Source organism: Mauremys mutica, chromosome 9, assembly GCF_020497125.1.
Source record: "Mauremys mutica isolate MM-2020 ecotype Southern chromosome 9, ASM2049712v1, whole genome shotgun sequence".
Classification (NCBI taxonomy): domain Eukaryota; kingdom Metazoa; phylum Chordata; order Testudines; family Geoemydidae; genus Mauremys; species Mauremys mutica.
The window spans coordinates 48,646,812-48,674,773 of NC_059080.1; the positions used below are offsets into that span (position 1 = coordinate 48,646,812).

The window sequence follows — 27,962 nt, forward strand, 5'->3', positions numbered from 1 at the left end:
GCAGCTGAGCTGATTGGCGGAAACCCTTGCCCCGCTGAGACCGCTGATTGGTTGTTCCCGTTGCTGCGAGGCGGAGTGGGTGGGGGCAGGAAAAGCGACATGGCGGCGGAGAGAGGAGAGGGGCCGCTGCAGGAGATGATGGAGGGTAAGAGCCCGGCTGTGTCTGCGGGGGCTGAGCCCCAGCCCTCGCCCGTTCGCTTGCTCGCAGCAGCCGGAGGCGAGACGGGGCTGGGCCCCCGGGGCAGCCGGCGAAGGGGGCCGGTGGGGGGAAGCCCGTGGGGCGAGCCCCGGGGGCCGGGCGGGAAGGAGGCAGCTGATGGCGGGGGGCTCGGGCCGGCCCCGGGCAGCCTGAGGTGACAGCCCAGGCTGGGAATGGCGGGGGGAGCCGAGGTCTGGGGCGATGCTCGGGGCATCAGGCCAGCTTCCCTGCCGGGTGCGGTCGGGCTGGTCTGGAGTCCCGGGCCCGAAGCGGACTGACCCGGGCTGGGCAGGGAGGGGGGTAGCAGGGTTGGGCCTGCGGGGACGGCTGGCTGGAGGGGCAGGGTCTGCCGGGGTGCTGGTGCCCGGAGAGCGGAAGGCTTGTTGCCGGGGTCAGAGCCGTAACTAGCTATTTTTGCGCTTGAGGCAAGAATATAAAATTGCGCCCTCCCGCCTCCATATAATTTCATAGTAGTTACTTTGTAAAAAAAAAAACAAAAAAACCCAACCGTAAATAACAATAATAATGATACTAGAATGTTTGTTTATTTGAATCATAAGTTCCGCATACAAAATCAACTAATACATATAAGGTGTGCATCATAGTGCATGTAACCTACTATTTAAATAATCACAAATAAAACTTAGCTGTAGAACCATATCTGATATGATTAACGATTATTTTTCAAAATGCTTTTAATGAGGCAAATTCATCGATAATTGCATGAAAATTAATATTATTCGCTACTTCATGTTCTATTGACAAGATGGACATATTTGTTAATCTCTCCTGACCCGTGGTTGCTCAAAGGTAGTTTTTAATTAATTTGAGTTTACTGAAGCTTCTTTTGCAAGAAGCCACAGTTATTGGCAAGCAGAGAAATATTCTTAATGCAATTTCATCTTTTTCTGCGCCCCTCAGCTTTGCATGCCCGAGGCAAGTGCCTCACTTGCCTCACCCTTGTTACGACACTGGCCTGGGTGCTGGCAGCGGGGGGCAGGTGGGGTCAGGTCAAGCTTTGGACTGGCAAGAAGGGAATGGCTGGGGTGCCGAAAGGGAGATCAATTCCGAAGCTGGTTTGAGGGATGGGGTTTGAAGAAGTACTTTGTGTTAGTTTCCTACTGGGAGTAGTTAGGGCTAAACTTGTTAAGTGTTCCTGCACTTGCGGACTGGAGATGAACATAGGGTAGTGGTTAAAATATGGGATTTGCAAGGGAACTGGGTCCTATTCCACCTCTGGATCTGGGTGTTCTTGGCTAAGTTGCTTGACCTTTTTGTGAATCACTTAAGCTATTAGTAAAATGGGGAGTGTTGTGAGGCTAATTAATCACTGTACAGTGTCTTTTCATCATCAAATGAAAGGTGCAATAGAAATACAGCTTATTTGTAACCATGATTGAATCATCTTTCCCCTACTCTCCCTGCCCTTCCCCCTCCCCCCATGGGATAGTGTCATATTTAAGGTTGTTTATAGTCACATAAAATTCTGTCCAAACCTTTGAGCAAGATGGATCTCAGTGCTCAAGAGGCCTTAGCTCTGCACTGAATGAAATTATGAACGGGTCTCATGAGTTGTTGCTGGGGAGATGAGGTGGCCTTGTGGGTTGCAACAGGGAATGGTTGGTCTTTAAATGTCACAGTTCTAATTCCATCACCTTAATCTTTGGATTTAAACTCCATTGATCTAAGAAATTTCCTTTTTCCTCCAGTCTTCTTCCCAGATTGTTGGTTTAGGAAGATGTGAAGGGAGGAAAAAGTGCTTCAAAAATCAAAGTAAAAACAAGGGGTAAGAGGACTTTTATTTAAGACTAAACCTTTAATTTAGTAAATTTAGGCTCTCTACTAACCTCATAGTGGTTTATATGACTCTTGGCTATTGTACCTGCTTACTGCTGCTGTTTTCTGAAACTAGCCTAATCCTGCTGTTATGTATCTTACACAGTTGACAGGCGGGTAGAGTCAGAAGAGTCAGGAGATGATGAAGGGAAGAAGCAAGCAGGTTGCATAGTAACAGACCTCAGTCAGCAGAGCCTGAGAGATGAGCAGAATGGGGAGAACTTAACAGGTACCTAATCGAGCCTAATCGTCATTTTAAGAATGGACTTCTTAATGCCATGTGTAATAAAATGTTTGTACCATTCCCACTTTTGCAGTTACTCTGATCATGTATTATATTTTAGTTAATTAATCACATCTGCTCTATGGATCTATATTTTGAGATTCACTTTAATTCTGGTCCTTTGTAGTATCTTTGTTTTTATTTATCTGCAAACATATTTGACTTAAAAGGAATCTTCAAAGAGTTTACAGTATCAAAGAGAATAGGATTTTTCTGATGTACTTCATTATTACTTTTTACTGTGGAGAGGTTTCAGGCATTGTTCCTTTTAAAGTCCTATTTTTGCTCCTCTCCTGAATCCTCTTAGCTCAAAACTAGCACCATTATTATTTATTATTGTTTGTAATAGTGCTTAGAGGCTTTAGTTGTCCTGATGGGCCTGCAGGAGAGTAGGTCTTCTTTAGCAGTCCATTTAAGAACTGTCAGAGCAGATCCCTTTATGCAGATCTCATATGCCAACATCATTTAAACTTTTGGGACTTTTTTTTTTAAAGGAGGGAAATTCTCCAATACAAACTTTTTCAAGAAAGAATTACAGTCTGAAGTGTTTCAGTGAGGTCCAGATAATACTCAGAAACACAGTTACACTTTTTTTGGTAGAAATTCTACACACGCTTTTCTAAAAAATTAGGGGTTCCAGCCAGTTCTCCATTGCCATATAATCCTTCCTCTCTGACTAACACATCACTGGTTATAGAGACCACCCAATCTTAATATTACCCCTTAATATTTGCAAAGGTATACTCAGTTCAAAATAGCAAATTACTAGGAAAGTTTAAAATCCCATGTCCCATTCAAAGGATACATTCCAATATACTGTGTAACTCTGCATTACTTGCTGTAAAAAGTACATATGGGAACTGCTGTACAATTTACATAAACTTTCAGCACCTTATAATTAGGGCTTTTATTTTTAGGGGTTTATTAATTATTTGCAGGTTATTTTTATCAATCTTTGAGTTTTATGTATGTCCAAAAATTGGAGGGTTTGGGGTTTTTTTCTTTTTATATCTGTAATGTTACATATATTATACATTATTAATTACAGTAGGACATACTGTAATGCAGGGGTAGGCAATACATGGACTGTAGTCCAAATCCAGGCAGCCAGATGCTTTACAGTGGACCATGGGGGCAGAGGCAACGCATGGGTGGTGCTGGCGGAGTCACGTCTCCCCCCCCCCCCCCCGATTGTTCCGGATGCCCCTGGAGGATATGCCCAGAAGCGAGGAGACAGCACTCCCTCTGGCAGCTGCACTCTCCCTGTGTCGGTGCAGTGCAGGTAGGGAGCAGGGGAACTGGCTGAGCTCCTCCCTCCCCACCTACATGGGGCTGTTTCACCTTGCCTGCTGCTGGAGTTTCAGCACTGCTGCCTGCTTTGCAGACCATCTGCAGGTGAGAGGCAATGCAGCCCCATGGTGGGAGGAGCTCAGCCAGCCACCATGCTCCCTCCTTGCACTGCACGGACACACATGGAGAGTCCTGCTGCCAGGGAAGCACTGCCTCCTTGCTTTTGAGTGTCTTGAGAAAGGGGGTGGGAGGGTTACGTGACCCCCCAGAACCTTTCATTTGTGCCTCCCTCCACTAGCCACAGCTACATGTTGCCTCTGTGTGCAAGCTGAAGCTGAGCTGGAGCCAAGCGGAGCCTTACTTGTACTCCAAATAGTCCCTGGAGGCCCCCGTCTCGTGCCCCCTGCTCCCAAACAGTTCCTGGAGTCCCCACCCTGGCCTTTTGCCCCCTGACCCTGAGTGGTTTCTGGAGCCTCCACCATGGCCTTATGTCCTCCCCAGTACCCGGAGCCCTCTCCAGCTCCGAGTCCCCCACCCAGCCGGTCTCTTTCCTTCCCCAGTCCGCTTCCACCACATCCCGGCTTCCCCCCATCTCACCAGGGCTGCTATCTGGAGTCTCCTTGGGCCCTCCCACTTAGGGTGACCAGATAGAAAGTGTGAAAAATCAGGACAGTGGGTGGGGGGTAATAGGTACCTATATAAGTAAAAGCCCCGAATATCAGGACTGTCCCTATAAAATTGGGACATCTGGTCACCCTACTCCCACTACCCGGAGCCTCCTTCCTGCCCCTCTGCTATCCCAGCCCTCAAAAAGGCATTGCGCCACTAGCTAGATCATAGTCCAACAGCTTCACCTCCTGGCTCCAAGCTCAAAAGTATTCATGCACAGTCACACACTGCTTTGCTGCCCAGATCCCAGTCCATACCCTTTCCTCTTACCCTCTGCCCCATTTCTCCTACTTGGCTTAATTCGGGACACAGAGGAACGTGTGTGTGCGTGTTTATGCCAGGTGGCTGAGGCCAACCCCTTGCTTTCTGTTTTCAGTTTAGGGATATAAGGTCACCTTACTCTCCTGGCAGGGCAGGTGGGGAGCTGGCAATCAATCAAGGAGCTTGGTATGTGGGCAATCAGAGGATTAGGGGAGAGGAGCTAGGTGGCGGTCTGGACCTTGACCAAGAAATTTGGACCCTGATAAAAAATAATTGACTATCCCTGCTGTAATACTTGCAACACTTTAGTGCTTGTTAAAAATCACACCCCCAAAGTCCACATGTAGGCAAACCTGTAGATATAAGTAACCGTTTCCAGTGTATTTCTGGTTTTAATTGGATAAACACTGATTTTTTTTTGGTAGTATCGGGAGTGGTTTATCACTATTTATTGGTTAAAACCATAAATCAGAAGCCCTACTTTTATAATCAACATATTTGATAATGCCAAACAGATCAATCTTTCATAAAATTCTTCTCTGCTAACACAGTACATTATGATTGTATATAGAACTGACATAGCTTAATTGTACCCTGGGACTAGATTTTATGTGTTTGTTTCTTTGGACATCTTTATTAAATAGTTAATAAACAGTATATATCAAACAGCATATTTCCACTACAGAACAAAACAAGGAGACAAAGTTTAGATTGGATGGACAGTATAAATTGGGAGCTTATTTAATGTTTCCATCTAGATTTCATCTTTCCATCCAAAACTGTCAGTTAAAAAATAAAAATACCTGTTCTCTGCCTTGGTTGAAATATTTGTAGTTAAATCCAGCCAACCAGTTTGAGTTACACAGCTGAAAGGTAAACTTAAACCTGGATAGCTCAAACAGCTGAGATTTCAAATTTCACATGCAATCAGTTCTCCAAGGAATAGCATACGTGTTTTTAAAGAACATAGTTATAAGTAATCTAATATTTTTTTCATGCATTTGGAGTTAAAGAAAAGTGCAGTTATGCTTGTAATTACAAGTGCCTGTGGTACTATGGACTTACATAAACCAGTCGTTTTGTAATGTGGAACTCAATCTTACAGAAAAAAACCTACATATGGACTCTCCAAGGTACAAAACTCTACAGTCAGTGAAGTTGCACAAAAGCTCAGTTGTGCAATTCTACAGAGTTGGAGTTTTTTTTATTTTTTCCTCAGAAAACACAGTTAATATAAAATAAAAACTGTGCGAAAGCAATATTAACATATTTTAATACACATGAGTTAAAGTGCAGTTCTACTCTTAGCAATGACTGTAAAAATACCAGTATAGGGTTATGTGTTTGATGCCTGTTAGTGATGCTATATCACTTTTGCTCAGTTTACAAGTAAAAACCTGTTGTTTTTCTATCTAGTGCATTGATTCTGAAAATCAAGCAGGGTTCTTTCTGGCTCCAGTACCACCACAGATATCAAAAGATTCTGCAATCAGAACATAATAGTTCTGGTGATGATGCAGGAGCCAGTATTGGATATAAAGTGCTAACAGGAGGAAAGAGCAGTAAAAACTTATTTTTGTTAGAGAAATAAGAAGATTACAGACAGACTACCTAGGAAGTAGATCTGTTAGTACTGTTTTTATTACTTACTTTGCAGAGTCAAAATACATTTTAAGGTTCCTATAGCAATGTTATGTCACCTGTGTTGCACATATATAGAGATGTCTGATTAGACTATTAAATGTGTAATCCATCTTAATATGTAGGATATAGAATGTTGGTGGGGGGGGGGGGGGGGAAGTCAGCATTGATTTGTAAATCTTAACTGTTTTGCATTTCCTGACTTTTGTATATTTGGTTTTAAATTGCATGTCTGTAGGCTGTTACACTTGATATATATTCACACGTGTATTTCGTAGTTGTCATCATCACAATTTATATTTATTTGGCACCTTAGGACTTCTCATGTGCTGTCTGCCTGAACTATTTAAAAAATACCAACCCTGTTAGAAGAGTGTCAAATAAATAAATAAATAAATAAATAATTCTGTCTTTATTTATAATTTCCCTTTTCTATTTGTGGCAGCTAAAAAGTCCCCCAACTTCTCCAGTGGTACAGTGGTTCTTCCAGCCCACTCTCTCTCTAAACCCATGGGAAAGTAGGTCGTGTACAGCTTCTTTGCTGTAACTACAGCGGGGATGAATGCGTGTGGGCGAGGATAGTAGAAGGAGGAGGGAATGAGAGGGTTTCTTGCTGTCTCCTTTTGAAAAACTACTTTTGAATCATTTTAGCTGGCTTATTTATGTACTGATAACTCTTGCTCTGGCTCTAAAGCTGGATTGCTTTAAATAGCATGACTTAAAGTAACTAAGGCAACCCAGCTTTGCAAGCAGATAGATACAGAACATACAGGAATATGTTTAACATATTAAACATTGTATTTAATATGACGTGTTAATCCCAAACCTAAGTAAGATTTAGGAATTCTAAAGATTGTCTCTAATGTGCCATAAACCAGCAGTTCTCAACTGGGGGTCCGTGACCCCCTAATGGCCCATGAGCCCTTTCAGGGGGGCTGCGGAGCCCCACGGCTGAAACCTGGTGCCCCAAGCCCCAGAGCCGAAACGTGCAGTGTCACGGGGCTGAAGTTGGCACCCCCTTCCCTCCCCCCCCCAAAGCCGGGAGCGGACCTCCTACACTCCCCCCAACCCGGGAGTGTTGTGGGGCTGAAGCCAGCACCCTCCATACCCACCCCCGAAGCCAGGAACATCACGGAGCTGAAGCCAGTGCCCTCTTCCCCCCCCCCCACCCAAAAGCGTTGCAGGGCTGAAGCTGGCACCCCACCTCCCCCCCCCACCCCAAGCCGGGAGCAGCGCGGGGCTGAAGCCTGCGTCCTCCCCTGTCCCCCAAGCTGGGCACAGGGCTGATGCCAACACCCTCGCCTTCAAGCCAGGAGCAGCACTGGGAGCCCGCCCCCCACCTGTACACAGCCACTACCTACCTCCTGCCTGCACCCTAAGCTACTTTCCTGCCTGCACACAGCCCCCGTTACCCCCTCCCTGCATCCTGAGCGATTTTTCAAACTTTTTGAACTGAGTCCCCCCTCCTTTAAGTTGTATTTTTTTGATTGCATCCCCCCATAGCCCAGACAGGCCGAGTGGCCTCCTGAGTGAGTCGGGGTGGAGGTAGTGCTCCCTCCTTGGACCCCGCTTTGCAGACCTGGCTTGAGCCCCCCCAGCTTTTACCCCCCAAATAGAAGTAAAACTATGCCTATGCCCAAGAGTTCCCCCCCACACCCTGGCTCAGAGACCCGCGCTTCTGCCCTCCCCCTGCTGGGCCCTGATGTTTTATTAGCATGTTGAGGGGGGCCTCAGTAAGAAAAAGGTTGAGAACCCCGCCATAAAATAAATGCTAGTGTGGCAACAAGTTTTATTGGCACTTGTTTGGGATAACATGAATTATGTATGAGTAGCAAAATCAGGTGGGCAGCCATGTTCTTCTCAATGAAATCTTTATTTATACTCATGGTGTTAGCATAACATATACAAGTTCTGGGAAGGGCAGACTTTGTCATTAAGAGGTTCCATTACCTTATTGATTTAAGTACAAGACTGGGAGTCAGATGTGGTTTCTGTTCCTGGCTGCGCCACAGAATTTGTGTGTGACCTTGGATAAACCATCTAACCTGTCTGTGGCTTATTTTACCCAATGTCAAATGGTGACAGTACAGGGATTTGGGTTTTTTTTATTAATGCCTGTTTAGTGCACTTATGTCGAGCCTTCCAATCAGGGCTCGTCAGTTAAAGTAGTATTAACTCATTGCTACCAAAGAAAGCACATGTGAATGGGTCAGTGCCGAGGTGATCCTGAGGGAGCTTGTCATGGAACAAAGCACAGTAAGATTTTGAATAATACTAGTGTTTGTTAATCACAATGATCTACCAGCTGTATCACTTTGGCAATGTTGTCATTGGAGAATTGTGGAGATACAGTGGAGTGGCCTCCTGTACCTTATGCCTTGCAACAGGCTCTTTATACTTCTTAATACAAGGAGAATGTGTTAGTTTCAAGTGAGATCTCAAATAATTGTTGTTACAGTCTTGTCCTGCAGTTCTGTAGTTGGCTGGCTGTAAATTCAGTTGGGCTGTTCGTTGCAGCGTAATTTGTTTGGGCTGAGGCTGTTGGCAGTTTGGCAGCCTTTTTTACTCTAGGCATCCATAGAACGTGTACAGCTTTGGCAGTGGCAGAGCATGCTTCTCCACACGGCTCTAACAAGGTGTTTCAATCCAAACAAGAAGGGATTGCCTGGAAGGATCACAGGGTAATTCATCCTTTGGCATCTGCTGAGGCTGTCAACCAGCATACTGATTGGTGTCAGTTGTGGCCGTGTTTTTTGTGATGCTACTCAGAACGGCTCCCAAACTTCAAGTTTGTTTCACATCAGATGGCTACAAGTTGTGGTCACTGCTGATTTATGCTGTATTCAGATTAGAAAGATAGAGGGCAAAGGCTCCATATCAATCACCAACTCCCCTGAGTCAATCAGTCCTCCCATTCTGAATTGATGAAATAGGGACAACAGTAGAAGTAAAGCAGGCAACGTATATTACAGAATTTGAGAATATTAGCATATCGGTCTGCTAGACTCTATTGAGTTTTAATTCTGTACCATGAATCCCTTCAGTGCTGGAGTGTGTGTCAGGTACGTCTAAGAAATGCACTTTTCCAGTGTAGTTGGATATTAGTCATTTGAATGGATGCTTGATTGAACCAAAAAAAACAAATAGGATCAGGTATTACTGAAGGGGCTAATAAAGTGAGATCGCATTAATCCAAAGTCTGTGTGCTCAGCAGTAGTTAATTCCTGTAGGTTTCCTTCAGCATAAAGGACCATAGGTTTGAAATGTAACCTGTTCCTATGTTGTATATCTGTCTTTTGAAATCGTATACTGAAATTGATACACCCAGCCCACTCACTTCACCAAGTGGGTGAACACACATGAATTATTCAACGTGAATCTCTCCACTAAATACCCTCTAATGTTGTGCTAGAAGTGCATGAAAATACTGGGCTGTGTTCCAGAGATGTAAAAGCATTTCCCAGAACAACATACCCCACATAACAAATGCTGCATTCTAAAATATTAGTGTGCTCATTTAAACAAAAAGGAAAAACCATTCAAGAAGGCACGCAAACCAGTAACATATGCTTTCAGTATTCCAATAAGGGTGGAATTCTTCAGGTAGTTGAACATGCAGGTCAATATGTTTCCACCAGACAACCTGTGTGTGCTAGTTTTTCCCCTGGGAATATTATACTGGGTTATTTGAGGAGAGTAGTTATTTCAGCAACTGTGACTGTTCACAAAGGAAGATGGAGAATGTGCAGGAGTAAATCAGCTAAATGTCAGGGTAGCTGAAAAATCAACAGTCCTGCTAAAACCTGGCATCCCAGTATTAGTCACTACTTCAACCAGAGACCTCCATCATACCTGGGTGTTGATCCAGCAGCATTTACCAGCTTCACTAGAGCTAGGCTGGAGAACTATAATTATTTTCTGCACTGTGAATCAAAGTATGACATTCTGTTGTTAGTGACGTTTGCATTCTCAACTAGATGGACAATGTTGACATTCATGTAGCTGCAGCTTCTGTCCAGTGCAGCAAAGACTCAAAGTAGTATATTTCTCACCTTCTTGGATTGCCTAAAGAGCATTCACTCCCGCACCTCCCTGCCCAGTGGAGAAGCACTGCAGCCTTTCCATCAGTTGATGTATAATGTGAGTTTATACTGTATGTTCTCATTCTGCTGCAGGAGAAGCAGAGACACCAGTCGATATGGAGACAATTAACCTGGACCCGGAAGCTGAGGTAATGCTGGTTGCATTCATATCGGACTTATTTAAAGAAGGAAAGGTAGGCAAAGGATGACTAGTTCTGTGAGAAAGTATCTGAACTTTAGACAAGAGGAATAATTCTTCCAGAAGTGTTGGCTGTCCAGATCGCCCCCAAATTGAATCTGAGTTTTGCAGTCAGAAGCAGAGATGTACTTTTTTAATCAATAGTTGGGATTTTTTTGTTAACAACCTGGGATATTAGGACAAGCATGGAGTCATTTTAAAGCAGAGACAGTATAAACATAAAGCAACAGGTTGTAAGCATTTGTTAGACTGTCTTTAAAGATCTCCTTGCTGTTGCAAAACTTTATTCTGTCAGCACACACAGGAAGTTATCCACTCAGCCTGTCAGATAAATGAATTGTGAGAGATTGTTTACAGAGAAATTTGCTGAACTTTGGCAGGTGTTGTATTTACATTTTGTTTGTATGTTTCTCTGGCAAAAACTGAGGAGCAGGGGCTAGACAGCACAGATGGTAAATGTATTAGCTGTTCACCTATTCACACCTGTAGTCACAAAACCACCAAATAATTAGACACAATTGGTAATCTCTGCCAGCAGAGGCCCAGGACTGGAATAGCAAAGGATGCTCTAGTTAGGATTGAGGTAACACTAGAAAGGTATGTATGGGAATCCTGTGCAGTACCTAGCTCTAGCCAATAGAATTAGCACTTTATCTTCATAAAAGCAAAACTCATCCAAAAAACTTCCCTTCTGTTAAATGAACCAAACACATGCAGGTTGCTATAACCACTAAAATATTCTCTAGTTCAGACTTTTTCAGCTGTAGGCAGACATGCCATCTTGGGCAACAAACCCAAACTCCCCGCATACTTAATGGCGCTCAGCTGCCTGCAAGACCAGAGTTTTGCAAGCTTTTTAAGAAGGGGTCTTATTGAGGTCTATATATTCTATGAACCTACAGTCTCCCTTTCATGGCAAGGCACAAGCAGCATTTGCACTTGGAAGACTGGACTTGGAAGACACTATCATGAAACAGACCTTCAACCCCAAACAGCCAGTGAATGACTCAGAGTCTTTTCTCTTTCAGGATGTTGACCTGAATCATTTCCGAATTGGAAAGATCGAGGGATTTGAAGTGCTCAAGAAAGTGAAGGTGAGACTCAGAAGGAATGGTGAGCATCAAGGTACAAGCAACTCTAGGAGCTGCAAATCTTATGTCATTTATCTGTAAGTCAGCCAGTATGATGAGTCTTTCTCTAGCTGGGAACCAGCAGAGATTCCAATGAGCAACCTTTTAAGATGTGTGGCTGTGAAGAATGTAACTGTCCCTCTGCCAAGCAGTAGCAGATGTCAGGGCCTCGTAAGTCTGCTTCCCAGTGGAGGAGAAATCAGTGACATGGAATCTAGGTTTATTCAAAGTGTAACTTGCTTTATTTACACCTACACACCAGTCCTGGAACAGAAGTGCAGGCAACTCTCTTCTTTCAGGAATCTCATCTCAACACACACTCTGCTTCAAGATTTGACATTGAGGCAGAGAGCAATCTCTCCTGCTGCTTCCACAACTCCCTCTCTTCCCAAAGCTGCCTCTACACAGAAACTTGCACAACCAAAACCTAACACCACTACAAGCATTTCTTCCAAGACTAAAAATTTGCTTGCACACCATCAAACTTGGAAGACTTTTAACAGTGTGACCTGGTGACATCTGCCATAACAATAACTTTTGAGGGCTTTCTGAAAATCACTGTTGTGCATTTTGAGACTATAGTACACTCTATGATAGGCTGAAACATAAAATATGCCCTTGTTGAGAGACTAGTCAGTTGGAAGTAAGTTCTTTGGACTAGCAAACTGTGATGCTGAACCCTAATTTGAAGTGTAACTAGCTCCAGCAGGACAGCTATTAACAAAACTGGAGAAGCAAAATTCTGTAGAAAAATTTATTGACTATTGCTTTTTTCAGCATTACAAGGATTGTTCCTGTGTGATGGTCCATCCTTTCAGCTAGAATGACCTGTCCTTATTTTGCAAGTCTGTGGCATAGCAGAATCCTTTCAACAAGATAATGGGAACGAGGTCCCTCCCTGCTTCTAGAACGTGACTCCCTTTGGGCTGAAGTCTGCAATCCTTGAATTCCATGACTAAATTCCTATTGACTTGAATTGGGCCTTTAGTTAATGCGCTAGCCACAGCATCAGTTCCATGCGCTCCTTCCCCACCCTATACCTGGCATGGCTGTGCTTTTCTTGTCCTTAAAGAAACTGGATCGACATTTCCTTCTCATGGTAATGGGGATGAACTATAAAATGGAGTCTGATGGTAACTCCAAAGAAGGGGTGCATATTGTCGTTTTCAGATGCATTTTTTTTCTCATGAGGTTTTTCTCACTTTGTTGTGGCTTTTTTTTAACTTATCCCCAATACTCAGACTCTGTGTCTACGTCAGAATTTGGTTAAGTGCATCGAGAACCTGGAACAGCTGCAGACTCTCAGAGAACTGGATCTCTATGACAATCAGATTCGGAAGATTGAGAACTTAGAGGCCCTGACAGACCTTGAGTGAGTATCCAGCGAGAAGGGAATGACCAGGACTGCGTGGTGATGTAGTAAATGAGGCTCCAGTCTGCAGGCTTTCTATAAAGTGGTCGTCAAGCAAAATGTGTTATTAGGCATTTAAAAAAAACCAAACCAAAACCTTAATTACGCACGTGGCACTCTTTGCTTGTAGACTTTTCTTATGGAGATTCATATGGGTGCTACATACACACTGTCTTATGTTCTTCATTGGAATTTAGGTCTTGCTGTAAACTGGTTTCATTAGAGGCGATTAGGGACAATTTTTTGTTAAAACCAAAAATTAAACGTACTGTAGATGTTTGGCTAGAGTGCTGCATTACGGCAATGGCCTTCTACCCCAGAGAAGAGGAGTGTAGCCTCCCATTGTTCTGTGGTGACCACTGTAACTAGGATTTGCATTATAGAAGCAGCTATTGGCCATGAGTGAGATCAGAGCCCCTTTGTGCAGGGCACTGTGCAAACACAGTTCCTGCCCTGAAGAGCTTCCAGTCTAACTAAGCAAGGCAGACAAAAGGTAGCAGAAAGAGAGTATTGTTATCCCCATTATACAGTGTCTCGCTCAAGGTCACAGTGGAAGTCTATAGCAGGGAACTGAATCCCAGTCCAGTGTCCTAACCACAAACTCATCCTTCCTCCTCCCAAGCAGCTGAATTCTGTACTGTCCTCCTAGCTAGAGGACATGAGGCCTTGCAAAAGGTGATAAATTGTTGAGGATACTGAAATTCAGCTTAGTTTAGACTGAGTACACAAACGCCTCCACTAGTAGTAACTGTCTAGTGCTTAAGGGAGGTTTTGATCCGGTGCTTTTCAGAGGGAATTTCCATAGGGACATGCGGGGTTGGGAAAGGGATGTTGTAATAGCATTTTTAAAATTGGAGGCCTGAGTGCCACTGTTGGGTTGGGTTCAGGCGGTGATGTGAAAGTAGTGCCAATTCTTTTTGTTTCTTCAGACCCTGTTTTAAGCATGTATTTAATTTCCTGTATGGTAAACAAATGCCATTTCTGACTCCCTATAGCTCAGTGTGCTAACAAAGTGCTTGAGCTCCATAGGTGATATAAAATTTGCTTTAGATCCCCCTCCCTCCCCAATATGCAAGTGCCCTTTCCATGGTCTCCCTTTGCTTTTGCCTTGGATTGATAAGGTCTTTGTTTGCTTTGCTTATGGCAGGATCCTGGACATCTCTTTTAACTTGCTGCGACACATTGAAGGACTAGACTGGCTCACCCAGCTTAAAAAACTCTTCCTGGTCAACAATAAAATCAGCAAAATTGAGAACCTGAGCAACTTACAGCAATTACAGATGTTAGAGCTGGGATCCAATCGAATCCGGGTAGGCACAACTGCAAAATGTATAGTAGTAGCAAAATTAACATCTACTCTATGTGGTGAAAGTAGATGGGGATCCAGTAATAGCTGGCTAGATACAACTGAGACAACCCAGTCATGTCGCATAGAAATGTGGAAGGGGCAGATAGAAGGAATGCACATATTTTTGGAGAAAAAAGGAGTACTTGTAATATCTGCTATGCAAGATCGAGAGTGGTAGGGAATGGCTTAGTCTTTTCCAAGTCCTCTTCCTTGCACACTCACTCATTTGGATGCTGACCAGTCCCGTCTCTAGAGATGAGGTCAGAAACCAGCCTAGAAAGGGAGCAGCTGCTCCTCCCTTCTGTCTTGTTCTGCATACACCTTGGAGACTGGAAAGCTCTGTTCTGATTGAACTATCTGAGACAATCCAGCCATGCTGCTTTCCTTTGATTGGGACTTTTTACTCTGTGATTACTTTAGCTCTTGTATAGAACTGATTAGGCGTAACTGAAATGGTCCATTTTATTTCTTGTGTGCTTTTGAAAATTTTACCCAGAGTTGTATTTTCAGATGTCACTTAGGAGCCTACATTCTGTTGACTTAGTGCGTCAATAGCTTTTTGAATTAGGATTTAGATGCACTGTGCACTTCTGAAAATGTTACTTGCAGTGACTCACTTTGTTCCATAAAGGGACAGTGCACCCTAGGAAAAGAAGATCATGGGCATCATAAGAGAGAAGCTGATTTCTGTCTTGAAAATACTCAGGTTCTTATAACAATGTAATCATACTGGAATAGTGCCATGAGCTTGCCAATAACTTAGGCAGTAACACTTTTGATACAAGAATCAAAGCTGTCTCACAGGAATACAGCAGGGGAAGCCAGCCTCCCACCCAAGTCTTGTGTTGGTTGTGGAGAGGGACTCAGATGTCCAATGTGTCTTCAGTTTCCTTTCATCTTTTTGGAGCAAGGCACTCTGTTCAGGTATACGTGTTTGAGTATTGAAATCTGTTAAGCTTAGATCTGTTTTTTCACTTCTGGTTTATGCTGCTTCATGCAGATGTTGCTAACCTATAGTAAGAATTAGTTATTTTAATTCACTTATAGCCTAAAATGCCTGTACATCTCCTATCCTACAGCTGACTTTTCCTTTCTATCATTTGTTTTCACCCATGTGGTTCTCCTGACCTTAGAGACATGGTCAATTTCAAGAAGATGAATGAGTGATTTCAGATACTACATACCCCTGCCAATTGTGTGTTCTCTTGCTGTTGCTCGGTGTGAGATCCACACAAAAAGGGAACATGGGAAATACTGAAGCTGACTATACATAAAGTGTTGTCAAATGCTCAAGATAAATAATGTGAAATAGAGAGAAATACTTCCCTAATCTCTTTCAGGATAGGAATCTTAGGGAATGCTTGTAACAATAGTAGGTAGAAAAGTGTCAGTCAGAACGGTGATTTCTAAGTTGATGCTATCCCTTTAACTCAGCTTCTTTGGTAAACCAGCTGTTGAGCTGAGGGCGATAACAAGAAAAGAAGGAAAGCATCTGAGGTGGGGAGAGTTCTTGAAGTTTTCTTTTTTTTTTTATCATAACCACCTGGGAGCACGTTTCTCTTCATGGACCCCGGGTGCAATTCCTTCCCCTTCCCTGTGTTCGGCCTCTTTTTTTAGGCTGAAGGGGAGGAGCGCTTTGCTTGCATTATAGAGTCAATAGATTTCCCTTCACAGCTAAGAGAGCCCCATTCATTTCTCCCCAAGAGAGGGAAGTATTACTTGTGAAATGAAACTGCTGTGGGGAATAACACTGCAGTTTTGGGGCTCCAGCCAGTTAAATCATTGGGAATCTTGGACTTTGCACAAACAGGGCAATGGGATCTTCATAGGTGACCTGGAGAGACAGGCAGGAATCTAGCAAAGTGGACTAGCTTCTGTCCCACAACTATGGGTACGTGAGGCAATTTGAAAGACAGGTAGAGAAAGACAGAGAGGATCCAGTTATGTTCTTAATACTGTATTGCTGCAGATAGGGACTACCCAGACAATCTCTTCCAACAGCTTAAAAATAAATAAGTACAAATTTGGGTGCATTGTCCTCCATGGTAAAGGACTGAAAGGTATGTGGAGATAGGTCACATCAGATTATGTAACCTCTAAAGCTTATTTTAATGCAAAAAAAAAAAAAGTATAAACATGGTACTTATCCTTGTAGACTGATTGTATTCTGACTTCTCAAAGTGGCCCTGTCCTAAGTGGCTGGCTGCTGCAGCGCAATGATGAGAGAACACAAGGCAGACACAAGGAAATAGCTCCTGTCCCTTTTGGGTTTGTGGGCAATAAAAACCTTTGATAGCTGTAACTCTCTTCTGCAGTGTAACTTGTGTCTTGTGCGTCACAGATGGACAAAATTCCTGGAGATAAATCTGTAGGGTGAAAACATAGGAAAGGACCTTTGAAATTTCAATCTTAAACAAGGTCATATCAATATTTTGATACTCGGGACTTCTCTGGCTTGCTGACAGAGGGTGCATTAGAATGAATGGCAAGAACACTGGAATTTGAAGCCACAGGTCAGTTGCCTTGCAAAATTCTTTCACTTGATGTCAAGTAATTCTTCTTTGTGATGGGTGGGTAAAATGCTGCTAATTCTCTGATTGGTGGTGTCATGGTAAGCGTGGGCAAGTAAGTTTATTTTGTGCCTGCTCTGGTAAATTTTCTTGCTGATTTTTTGCAAGGCTGGCCTAAGCCAATTATCAGATGTTTAACTGATGACCTACCTCTTATGTCTCCCATCTGCACTTGTTCTATAATATTCTCACTAAAATAAGCATCTCGTTGACTCAGTGCTTTAAGGAGAGAGATTCCCCCCCCACACACATTTTCTTCTCCCCAGAACTCTAAGCATTTTCTTCCCCATTACCACAGCAGAAGTTGCCAGTGAGGGGGTATCAGCTGGTTGTATCAGAGGTGGTATTAGCTGCAAGTTTCTCACACTGCTGAGCTGAACTCGGGGAACAGACTGCCCAGGGACCTGGCAGAACACAATCATTGGCAGGGACTCAGGCTGTGAAGTGTAATAGAGTCCCCATTTGAGCTGTTACCAGCATGTATTTATCGGTTGATGGCTACATGGCAGACATCGAAAAGCCTTTTCAATTACGACACTCTTGTTGTTTGAATATTTTTCTGAGCTACTTTAGAGTCCATTATAAGTTGTTGTATATGACTTATCTGATCAGTATCATATGCCTTTGAGGCTCCAGGAGAAGAAAAAGAAAATTTCTTCAATTATTTATGTGCTGAAGTTCCCTATTTTTTTTTTTTTTTTAAAAGCTTGCCTGTGTTTCCTTTTCTTTATGGGAGTCTCTGGGATATCCCCCCTTTCAACTGCCCTCTGGTACTTTCTCTTGTGAGGAGGGCTGGACACATCTCTTTTTGGAAACAAAGAATACAGTTCTTTTGATCATCCAGAGGGAAATCTCCTCATTCTTCCCCTCATCCCCCTTCACTCCAAGCAGTTCGGTACTTAAACTAGAATGGCACATGTACTAATAGTTAGTATTAATAATAATTAGTTGTACTAATAATATTTGGCACATGTATAGCATTTCCGTCTTCAAAGCACTGTCTCATTATGAACTAAACATGCCTGTGAAACTAAAAAGCATTATTATCCTTATTTTATTATAGGGAAACTGAGACACAGGCTGAATGACTTGCCTCAGGCCACACATCACAACAATGGCAGAGTCAGGATTAAGACTCCTAGCTCCCACTCCTGCATTGATTCCATGAAAGCATGCTGGCATTTGTGCTGCTCCTGCCCCAAGGCAGGCCCCAGCTCATGTGAACTACGCGTTGCAGAATCATTCGGGGTTGTGATTCTCAGCAGCACAGCTGTGGATGAATGCTATAGTTAATCTCAATGGAACGTGGTGTTTGTAATATTGAAAATGCTGCCATCCTCAGAAACCTTTTTAAAAACAAGTCCAATGTATCTGCCAAGGACAGTAACTTCCATTCTCATTCAGTTGGCTTGGCTGTAATGTGTTTGTCTGCTGAAGTTATTTATTATGTTAAGAGTGAGTTTTCTAAATGGATTCAGCTCACTATTTGTTCTAGGTGATGTGGGGAAATGGCTTCTGCCTTCTAAAGAATTGCTCATCAGACTATTAAATTTCTTTGGGGATTATAAAGAGTAATGTGAACTCCACCAGAAGAATTGGATCTTTCCATAGATTGTCTCCCCTTTCCTGCTCCCCTAGTTAGGGATGCCAGATTCACTAACACAGCAGTTCTCAAATTGTGTGTCTGGGCCCCAAAGTGGGTTGCAATCCCATTTTAATAGTGTCACCAAGCCTAGCATTAGACTTGCTCTGACCCAGGGCTGAAGCTGAAGCCCAAGCTCCACCCCCGGGCTCCGGCCACCTCCTTTCCTCTCCCATCCTTCCGGGGGGAGGCGGGTGTCGTAGTAATTTTGTTATCAGAAGGGAGTCATGGTGCAATGAAGTTTGAGAACCGCTGTGGGAACATCTCTAACATCTAAGATTGCTTGCTTTCAAAGCTCCAGGTGGAAAAACATCTGGATCAGTGGTCCCCAACGTGGTGCCTGCGGGCACCATGGCGCCTGCTGGGGCATTTATGTGCGCCTGCCTAGTGCCCAGCAGAGGAGAGAAGCTGCGGCCCCATGCCTGCCGGGGACAGAGAACTCCGAGGCTGCGGGCACTGGTGTTCTCTGTCCTCGCGGCTTCTCTCCAGCTTCTCTCTTCTCTCTGGATTATTCTATTATGTAATATTAAATATGATGTTTTTCATATTATTTAATGTACAAATACAAAATAAGCCTTGAAAAATTGTTGGTGCCCGCCACACTCTTCTGAAAACATGAATGTGCTACTGGCCACAAAAAGGTTGGGGACCACTGATCTGGATGGTATGGTGTAAGTTCTAATCTGAATATGAATAGTCATTTTAGGACTCCATAGATCCAGAAGGACAGAATGCTTAATTTGATCAGGAGATCTAGGTTTGCTTGCTGTGCTCCCACCATCTGAACACTCTTTAAACGAATCTGGTGGTGGCACCTAAGGCTGGAAGTAGTGCCCAGAGCAGTAACACTGCCTTCTTTGGTCATTTTACAGGCAATTGAGAATATTGACACATTGACTAACCTTGACAGCCTATTCCTGGGAAAGAACAAAATCACCAAGCTCCAGAACTTGGATGCACTGACAAACTTGACAGTGCTCAGTATACAGGTATTGATCCTCCTTGGATTCCTCTTTCCACCTTGACAAGGGAGCATGTAAACCACAGCTCAATTTAAAGCATGAGACAGCCTGAATCAGCAGATCTGCACTCTTTCTTCAGCTAAATTTTTTTTAAAGACTGACATTCTCTGTGCTCGGTATTTTGTTTCATGCCCTTTGAAAATGGAACTGCAAGCACTTCATAAGTTCATCAAATGTGTGTCTAGTTCTACATTGGTTGAGGGGAGGAAGAAAGAAATACTTCTGCATCCTTGGCTGAAATACGTTTACTAACTTCTAGTAATTGTAGTGAAAGAGGTGCCGGGGCTCAAGCTGTTTTTTTTTTACCTTCGTAACTGACATGGAAATCCCAGAGGTGCCAAGGTTACAAACTGCCAAGCCTATAGGCTCAGCCTTGGCAAGCCCTAGCACAAATTAAGCACTGGGGTTGACCCTACAGCAGCTGTCCCCATAGGATGATTTCCTCTTGCTGCAGCAGTGGAAAAGAAGAAATCTCCCCAAGGCTGTGCTAAATGAGGGGATTTATCCTTTTTTCCCTGATACCAAGTGTCTCACTTTTAGGGTGACCAGATGAGTGGAAGAAATGAGTGACCTCTCATTAGGGTGACCAGAGGAGAAAATATCGAGACAAAAAAAAGCTGTGAAATTGCGTCCCGGCCAAACATCAGTCGGGACGTGGGACAAACGCCTAAATATCGGGACAGTCCCAATTTTATCGGGACGTCTGGTCACCCTACTCACTTTTAACAAGCAGAGCTAATAAAAGTAGTAAACATTTGACTATAAGAACAGCCATACTGGGTCAGACCAATGGTCCATCTAGCCCAGTATCCTGTCTTCTGACAGTGGCCACTGCCCAGGTGCCCCAGAGGGAATGAACAGAACAGGTAATCATCGAGTGATTCATCCTCTGTCGCCCATTTCCCAGCTCCTGGCAAACAGAGGCTAGGGACACCATCCCTGCCCATCCTGGCTCATAGCCATTGATGGACCTATCCTCCATGAACTTATCTAATTCTTTTTTGAACCCTGTTAATGTCTTCACCTTCACAATATCCTCTGGCAAAGAGTTTCACAAGACTGACTGACTGCGTTATGTGAAGAATTATTTCCTTTTGTTTGTTTTAAACCTGTTGCCTATTCATTTCATTTGGTAACCCCAAGTTCTTGTGTTATGAGGAGGAGTAAATAACACTTCCTTCTTTACTTTCTCCACATCAGTCATGATTTTATAGACCTCAATCATATCCTCCCTTAGTCGTCTCTCTTCCAAGATGAAAAGTCCCAATCTTATTAATCTCTCATCATACAGAAGCCGTTCCATACCACTAATCATTTTTGTTGCCCCTTTCTGTACCTTTTCCAATTCTACTATATCTTTTTTTAGATGGGGCAACCACATGTGCACACAGTATTCAAGATGTGGGCGTACCTTGGATTTATACAGAAGCAATATGATATTTTCTGTCCTATTATCTATCCCTTTCCTAATGATTCCCCACATTCTGTTTGCTTTTTTGAGTGCCGCTGCACATTGAGTGGATGTTTTCAGAGAACTATCCACAATGACTCCAAAATCTCTTTCTTGAGTGGTAACAGCTAATATAGACCCCATCATTTTGTATATATAGTTTGGAAAACAATCTCATGTGCATTACTTTGCATTTATCAACATTGACTTTCATCTGCCATATTGTTGCTCAGTCACCTTTGTAACTTTTGACAGTCCGCTTAGGGCTCAACTATCTTGAGTAGTTTCGTATCATCTGCAAATTTTGCCACCTCGCTGCTTACCGCTTTTTCCAGATAATTTATGAATAAGGCTACAATGTTGTCACGAAATCCGTGACTTCTGTTGACCTCTGAGACACTTTTGGCCCAGGGGCTGGAGCTCCCAGCCAGCCCTACTGCTGCAGCTCCCAGCCCCCACCTGACCCTGCAGCTGCCCAGCCACAGCGGGGGGTAGGGGAGTCCCCACAGCTGCCCAGTCACAGTGTGGGGTGAGGGTGGGGGAGAGACCGGGGACCCCCAGCAACAATGGGTGCTGAACCCACTTATCCCTTTCGTCAGGGATATTTTTTGTGAAAGCCAGGGACAGGTCACGGGCTTCTGTGAATTTTTGTTTGTCCCGTGACCTGTCCCTGACTTTTACTAAAAATATCAATGACAAAAACTTAGCCTTATTTATGAATATATTGAACAATTCTGATTCCAGTACAGACCCCGGGGGACACCACTATTTACCTCTCTCCATTCTCAAAACTGACCATTTTTTCCTACCTTTTGTTTCCAATCTTTTAACCAGTTATCTATGAGGGCCATCCCTCTTATCTCATGACAGCTTACTTTGTTTAAGAGCCTTTGGTGAGGGACCTTGTCAAAGGCGTTCTGAAAATCTAATACACTATATCCACTGGTTTCCCCCTTGTCCACATGCTTGTTGACCCCCTCAAAGAATTCTAGTAGATTGGTGAGGCAGGATTTCCCTTTACAAAAACCATGTTGACTCTTCCCCAACAAATCACATTCATCTGTGTATCTGAAAATTCTGTTTACTTTAGTTTCAACCAGTTTGCCCGGCACTGAAGTTAGGCTTACTGGCCTGTAAATGCTGGGATTGTGTCTGGAACCTTTTTAAAAAATTGGCATCACATTAGCTATCCTCCAATCATCTGGTACAAAAGCTGATTCAAATGATAAGTTACATATCACAGTTAGTAGTTCTGCAATTTTACATTTGAGTTCCTTCAGAACTGTTGGGTGAATACCATCTGCTCCTGGTGACTTATTACTTTTTAATTTATCAGTTTATTCCAAAACCTCCTTTGGGTCAGAGAAACAATCTCTTTTCCCCTGCACACCAGTATAGTAGCCTGGCAAGTTCCAGCAGGGGGTATAACAACCAGACATTAGTACACACACAGTGTTTCACTGCCAATAAAAACTTCACATGTATGACAGACACAGTAAGCACATAACAGATGTATTTAGGAGTCTGTTTATAATTGCTACATCGTTCTCTTCTCCAGCTCGTAAAAGAGCAATATAAAATGAGCGCTGTTGAAGTCCTTGCCTGGTCTTCTAAACAGACTAAATAGAAAAGGCCTTCAGGGTTGCAGCTGTCATAAGTAGGGGGAGAATCCGAGATCCTGCAAGGTTTGAAGGGACTGTGGCTCACCTGGAACTTGCTTGTGAGTTGGTTACAAAAGTTTCAAAGTAATTGAATGTCCCAGATCCATCAGGGTACAGTGTTGTGCAGTTCCTTCCTCTGTAACAGGCAAAGTCCTTCCTCCCCATGCACTTTATTTCTATCTAAATGATCTGTGCTCTGTAGAAATATTCTTGAAATTCTTTCACTCTGGGTTCATTCCTTTGGGCTGGACTTTCACTCCCTCCTGTACAATTTCAGAGCAACCGGCTGACCAAGATTGAGGGTCTACAGAACCTGGTGAATCTGCGTGAGCTGTACCTTAGCCACAACGGCATAGAAGTCATCGAGGGACTGGAGAACAATGTGAGCGTCTCATTGGCTTTCTTTTAAGAAGTCGTCAGGGCTGACCTCACAATACTTCCCAGGATGGCTGGGTTCGTCTTACATTGGTGTTGCTGGGAAGTTCCTGTTTTCCTTAAGTTACCCAAAGAAAGTTGAACTTCTCAGAAAACCATATACATTCTTTATCTATTATACCTAAAACAACAAAACAAAACATAAGCCGCCTCCTCTTCTGATGGGAATGTGCATGTTTCTAGTCAGTCTGGAGTGGACTCTCAAACTGTACAAGGTAGATGGAGTCTTGAAGCAGTTAATGTAACAATTTGACTGCTAACTAGCACAGGGAGGCCTAACAGCACTTCTGCCAGTTATCTCTGCTGCTAAACTCCTGAGTTGAAAGATTAATTGGATCTGTAATAGGTAGCCATGAGTTTCTCTCACACAGGCACCAGAAATGACTAAGTGAGTTGTCATGGGTCAGAAGAGGCAAACCATGCCATCTTGCTCTTTTAAATCAGTCCAACTTTCTGTATTTCTGCCTTGGATTGCCCTGATGGAAAAGCCTGTGATGTTTCCATGCCCTTTTACCAATAGGTGGCATTGTGAGGCACCCCTGGAGATCAGAGCAATCAGAGTACTTTAGCTGATCTCCTGCATATGCAGGGATACGTTTTCTAAAACTCTTGGGCTTCCTAATGCATAGAATTCCTGTCTTTAAACCTGCCGCCTTAGAGAGTTGTTTTTTTAATCAGATTTTTTGTAGATTCCAAAACTTCTTGTTGGAATGTCTGATTACTAATCTTAAAATATTACAAGGAAAGCTCACTGCTCAGGAGCAATTGGTTCGTCAGCAACGACTGGCCAGCTAGTAATTGTTTTCAGTTGTTTCAGGGAGATTGGCAAGCTGTCTTGATTTAAAAACTATCTTCTCTGCTGTAGTTAAGCAGTGAGAGTTCTTGCACTGAATTTATTTTTTCTCATATTCAGAAGTTTCATAATCCTGGGGAGGAGTTAGGATAATACTAATTAGTCCCTAATTAGCTAATTGTATTTTTGCTAGCTAACAATATAGCCAGCTGGCAGTGGTGTTACTAGTGCTTCTCAGAATTTTCAGCTCTGGGACTCAGAGTGGGGTAGAGGATGAGATGAGGAAATCCAAGCTAAAGTTTTCATTTGCTTGTTTCAGAACAAACTTACAATGCTGGACATTGCATCCAATAGGATCAAAAAGATTGAAAATGTCAGCCATCTAACAGAGCTGCAGGAATTCTGGGTAAGTGCAGGCCTTGCTGAAACAGATACATACTGAAAGAAATCCTTCTCCTTGACTGGGTGTGGTGGGGAGGCTTTAAAATCTTGAGTTGTACATCTCTTAGATTCCAGCTCCAGTGCTCATTAGAGCTGATGTGGACTGAGTTTTTTTCAAGTGTTCCCTTTGTTCTGGAGACAAGGTTGTAAGCCCTTCTTCTCCTTACCTGTCCGCATGGGGGAGGGATTATGAGAAAAGTCATCACAGTTCATTCATTTTACAGGTTTTTAGTGATAGCAGGCCCTTAATTATGTCAGGTGCCTGTCTCCTTAGAATACTGATCTTGCCACTGTGCTCGGGCTATAGCCCTAATCATGATGGCTTTGAAGTATAGAGCTCTGCTAGCTTTTCTGTACGTTACAGTATGGCTGTGTAATAGAAGTAGATATAATGCATTTTGGTGCAGAGGTGAGCCAAAGTTTTTAAAAGCAGTTTTAGAGCAGAGTCAGTCTGGTCAGTTCCTTGTAACCATTCAGGAAAAAATCAGCTGTCCTCTGGGTGTTTCCGCTCCTGCTAGCCAGATCATAATACTGAGCTGGCTCTGGTTGGTGGCATCCTGGATGGCTAAGCCCTGCATTTTGTTTCTGCAGTTTCTGTCAGGAAGGGAAAAAAGTTTGAACAGAGGAATAGATAGCCACCTGGAATCCAGCCCCCATAGTGTACAGTATTTCTTGCTATGTTCAGTTAAGGTGTGTCAGCACTTGCTCTTCTAATGCTTAATAAATAGAAGCCATAGAAGCCACATTTTTCTGTTTCACGTTTTCATCATTTGGAACTTTTCACTATCTGAGCCCTTGGATGGAGGCTTTGGCTGCAGGACTGGGAAGTATCTGGACATGAAATCAAGCTAGAATCCAGTATAGAGGCTTCTTGGACGGTGCTTTTCCAACCCTTTAATATAACCTTTCAAAGGCCGTATTAGTCAGTTTTGTGGTTCCCATCTGAGCCTACTCATGCCAGAATGAACTGCCTTTATACATCAAGGAGCTCAGGCTTCCTATGAAGTGTGGCCTACTACAGGCCTCAAAGTGAGACCGTACAGATTAGTTTGTGTGTGCAGAATCTGGTGCGATTCTTTTCAAATTACTAGAATCTTTGAACCAAATGGAGAAATTTACAGAGTGTTTTGCTCCCAGAAGAAAAAGTTGCTCCAGTTGCTGGTGTTTCCTCCTCAGGAAGGAAAGGGGGAGCAACCTAATTCTATAGGACTTAGACTTTATGAAGAGGCCACTACTGAAACGGAGAGCAGTGCATTGGTAAAGGTCTGCTCATGATCTCCAACTCCCTTCCCCATCTAAGCCTCAGCTTTCCCGTTTAATACGCTTTTAACTTGGCCCTATATCCCTCCTGATGGAGAGAACTGGGCAAAATTCTCTTCAAAGCACATCAGTGTTGCTCCTACTCTAGTTACAGTTTCATGAAGCCCACCTTAAAGAATTATTTTTTAATTACCAGTAATTGCAGGGTTCTAGTTCCTAAATGCTGTATGCATCCTTCTGACCCTATTCAGTGCCCTAAATAAAGAGTATTAAAATTAGCACAGATGTAGTATCACTTGTTAAGTCCAGGAATGTTGCAGATAGTTTGTCCTACTCTAACTAGGTATTCATATGGCTCCTGGCACAATAGTATATGAATGCCTCTCTATCACCCTTCTGAGTAGGGAAAAATGACTCCCATATTATGGATGTGGGCAGGGGCGATTGAGGCACCAACAGATTGACTTATCTGAGGTCACACAGACTCTGTGGCAGAGCTGAGAAGTGATTTCCAGAGGCCCAGTGCAGCGTCTTAACCCCACGACCATCCTTTGGTGACACATGGCCCCTGTTAGAGCAGCTGTCTTTCCCTGGGGTGGTGGGAAGTAGGCACTTCAAGGAAAAACACTGCTTTTCCACTTCACAACTGCAATTTTGGCAAGTTAGGAGTTCTCAGTGCTGCTTGCCTTGGTTGCATGTTGTGAGTGGGGAGCAGTGCGCTGAAAGAGGTCTGGTCCATTATTTTGAGAGTAAAGATATTGCTGGTGCTGTAACTTGTGAACCTGCAAGCTCTGCTTACAGGAGCAAAGGAGAGCTGAAGCTTTCACATCTGGGATAGGGGAATTGTGGCTGCATAGTATGCTCCTCTCTTTCTCTGACACCCCTGCTGGAATTCGGCCAGGATCCAAATGTGGGACAGAATGGTAATAACACCGAATCCCTCCCCCTTGCCAACTGTGGTTCAGAGTACTGCCAGCTGCTGCATATTGTCTTCAGTGACACGCATGGAGTCTCTACGCTGTGGAAGCCATACTGCCTTCCAGTGGGTGTATTTTGGGGAGCAGTGTTCAAAGGAGCCGAGCTGTCAAGAGACCATAGTTAGCCCTGCGGGGGGGTTGGTTGCAGTGGGGGGGGTATGAGGCCTCTGTTGTAGATGGCATTGAGATCTGAGCAGGCCTTAGGTTTATAGCTTGAACCATGCAGTTTCTTCTGTGGGAGTCAGGCTGCCTCCCAGTGAAGACACGAGAGGAAACCTGCTAAAGCGAGGCTCACAGCATTTCTACCCCTACATGAGAATGTCCACCTAGGAGAGGTTGGTGCCCTTAGACTGGAGAGCTCAAGCTTTGCCTTGTCGGGCAGGGGCTGGCTTCAGGGGAACAATATTAAAGGGGAACCCGTGAATCTATCCTTGAGGCCAAAACTGCAGCAATGTGCTGAAGGGACAAGTCACGAGGGTGTGGGGTTTGCAGTGAGTAAGGCATTCCTGTGATGCTCTGTAGACAAGAGAGAGCTAATAGGTGGCATTTCCATGGTACGTTAAAACCTGTCGAGTTGAATTCTGGTTACACATTACCTGGGGGCGGGTGTTGTGGTAGATATTGCTGAAGAATAACTGTGCTTGGAGTAGGGAACAGAGAATGCTTAGCAAGGCTTCACATTGAGGAAGCTCATATGGTGTCATTCTTTCTAGCTAGATTCATAGAATATCAGGGTTGGAAGAGACCACAGGAGGTCATCTAGTCCAACCCACTGCTCGAAGCAGGACCAAGCAGATTCTACCAGGATGGTAACCACACAGCCTAACTGCCCCCTGGTTCTTGGTAACGGGTGACTCCTCATGAGCGGTGTCTGTCTGGGTTATGTTCTCACTAATGAAGCTTTGCTGGGAGTGTTCATGTGTGTGCTTCACAGATGAATGATAATCTCGTTGAGAGTTGGAGTGACCTGGATGAGCTGAAGGGAGCCAAGAATTTGGAAACTGTATATCTGGAGAGAAACCCCCTGCAGAAGGATCCTCAGTACCGGCGCAAAATCATGCTGGCTCTTCCTTCTGTCCGGCAGATTGATGCCACGTTTGTCCGATTCTGAACCTCCTGCCTACCCTCTCTCCTTCCCTCCTTGGAGAAATGTCCCATCTGGGTTTTTTATCCACTTACCACTACCCAAATACACTGGCACAGAGCAAACGGCCAATAAAAAGCACTGAGTACCAGATCTTGTGTATAATGCACTCTCTCATTGTTTTTGAAATATTATTATGATAATTATTATTAAATCTTAACACATGATATTTCCTGGTTGTATGAGTGTTTATTTGTATTGGGCATTTCGTCAGCAAG

The 27,962-nt window shown here is 43.7% G+C and overlaps 1 protein-coding gene across 2 annotated transcripts; it reads left to right on the top strand.

Annotated features, from left to right (window-relative positions):
* On the top strand, positions 1–27,913 carry PPP1R7 (protein phosphatase 1 regulatory subunit 7). 2 transcript variants are annotated; one of them, XM_045030438.1, is made up of 11 exons: positions 70–145; positions 1,909–1,985; positions 2,142–2,264; positions 10,355–10,410; positions 11,489–11,554; positions 12,832–12,962; positions 14,149–14,311; positions 19,434–19,550; positions 22,972–23,076; positions 24,242–24,328; positions 27,535–27,913. In XM_045030438.1, exons 4-11 carry the CDS (start codon positions 10,378–10,380, stop codon positions 27,709–27,711), a joined length of 879 nt encoding a protein of 292 aa, XP_044886373.1. In that variant the 5' UTR covers positions 70–145; positions 1,909–1,985; positions 2,142–2,264; positions 10,355–10,377; the 3' UTR covers positions 27,712–27,913. The 2 variants fall into 2 exon arrangements, with proteins under 2 accessions (XP_044886372.1, XP_044886373.1); XM_045030437.1 differs by lacking the exon at positions 1,909–1,985 and having other exon boundaries at positions 1–145.
* The last annotated feature ends 49 nt before the right edge of the window (positions 27,914–27,962 follow it).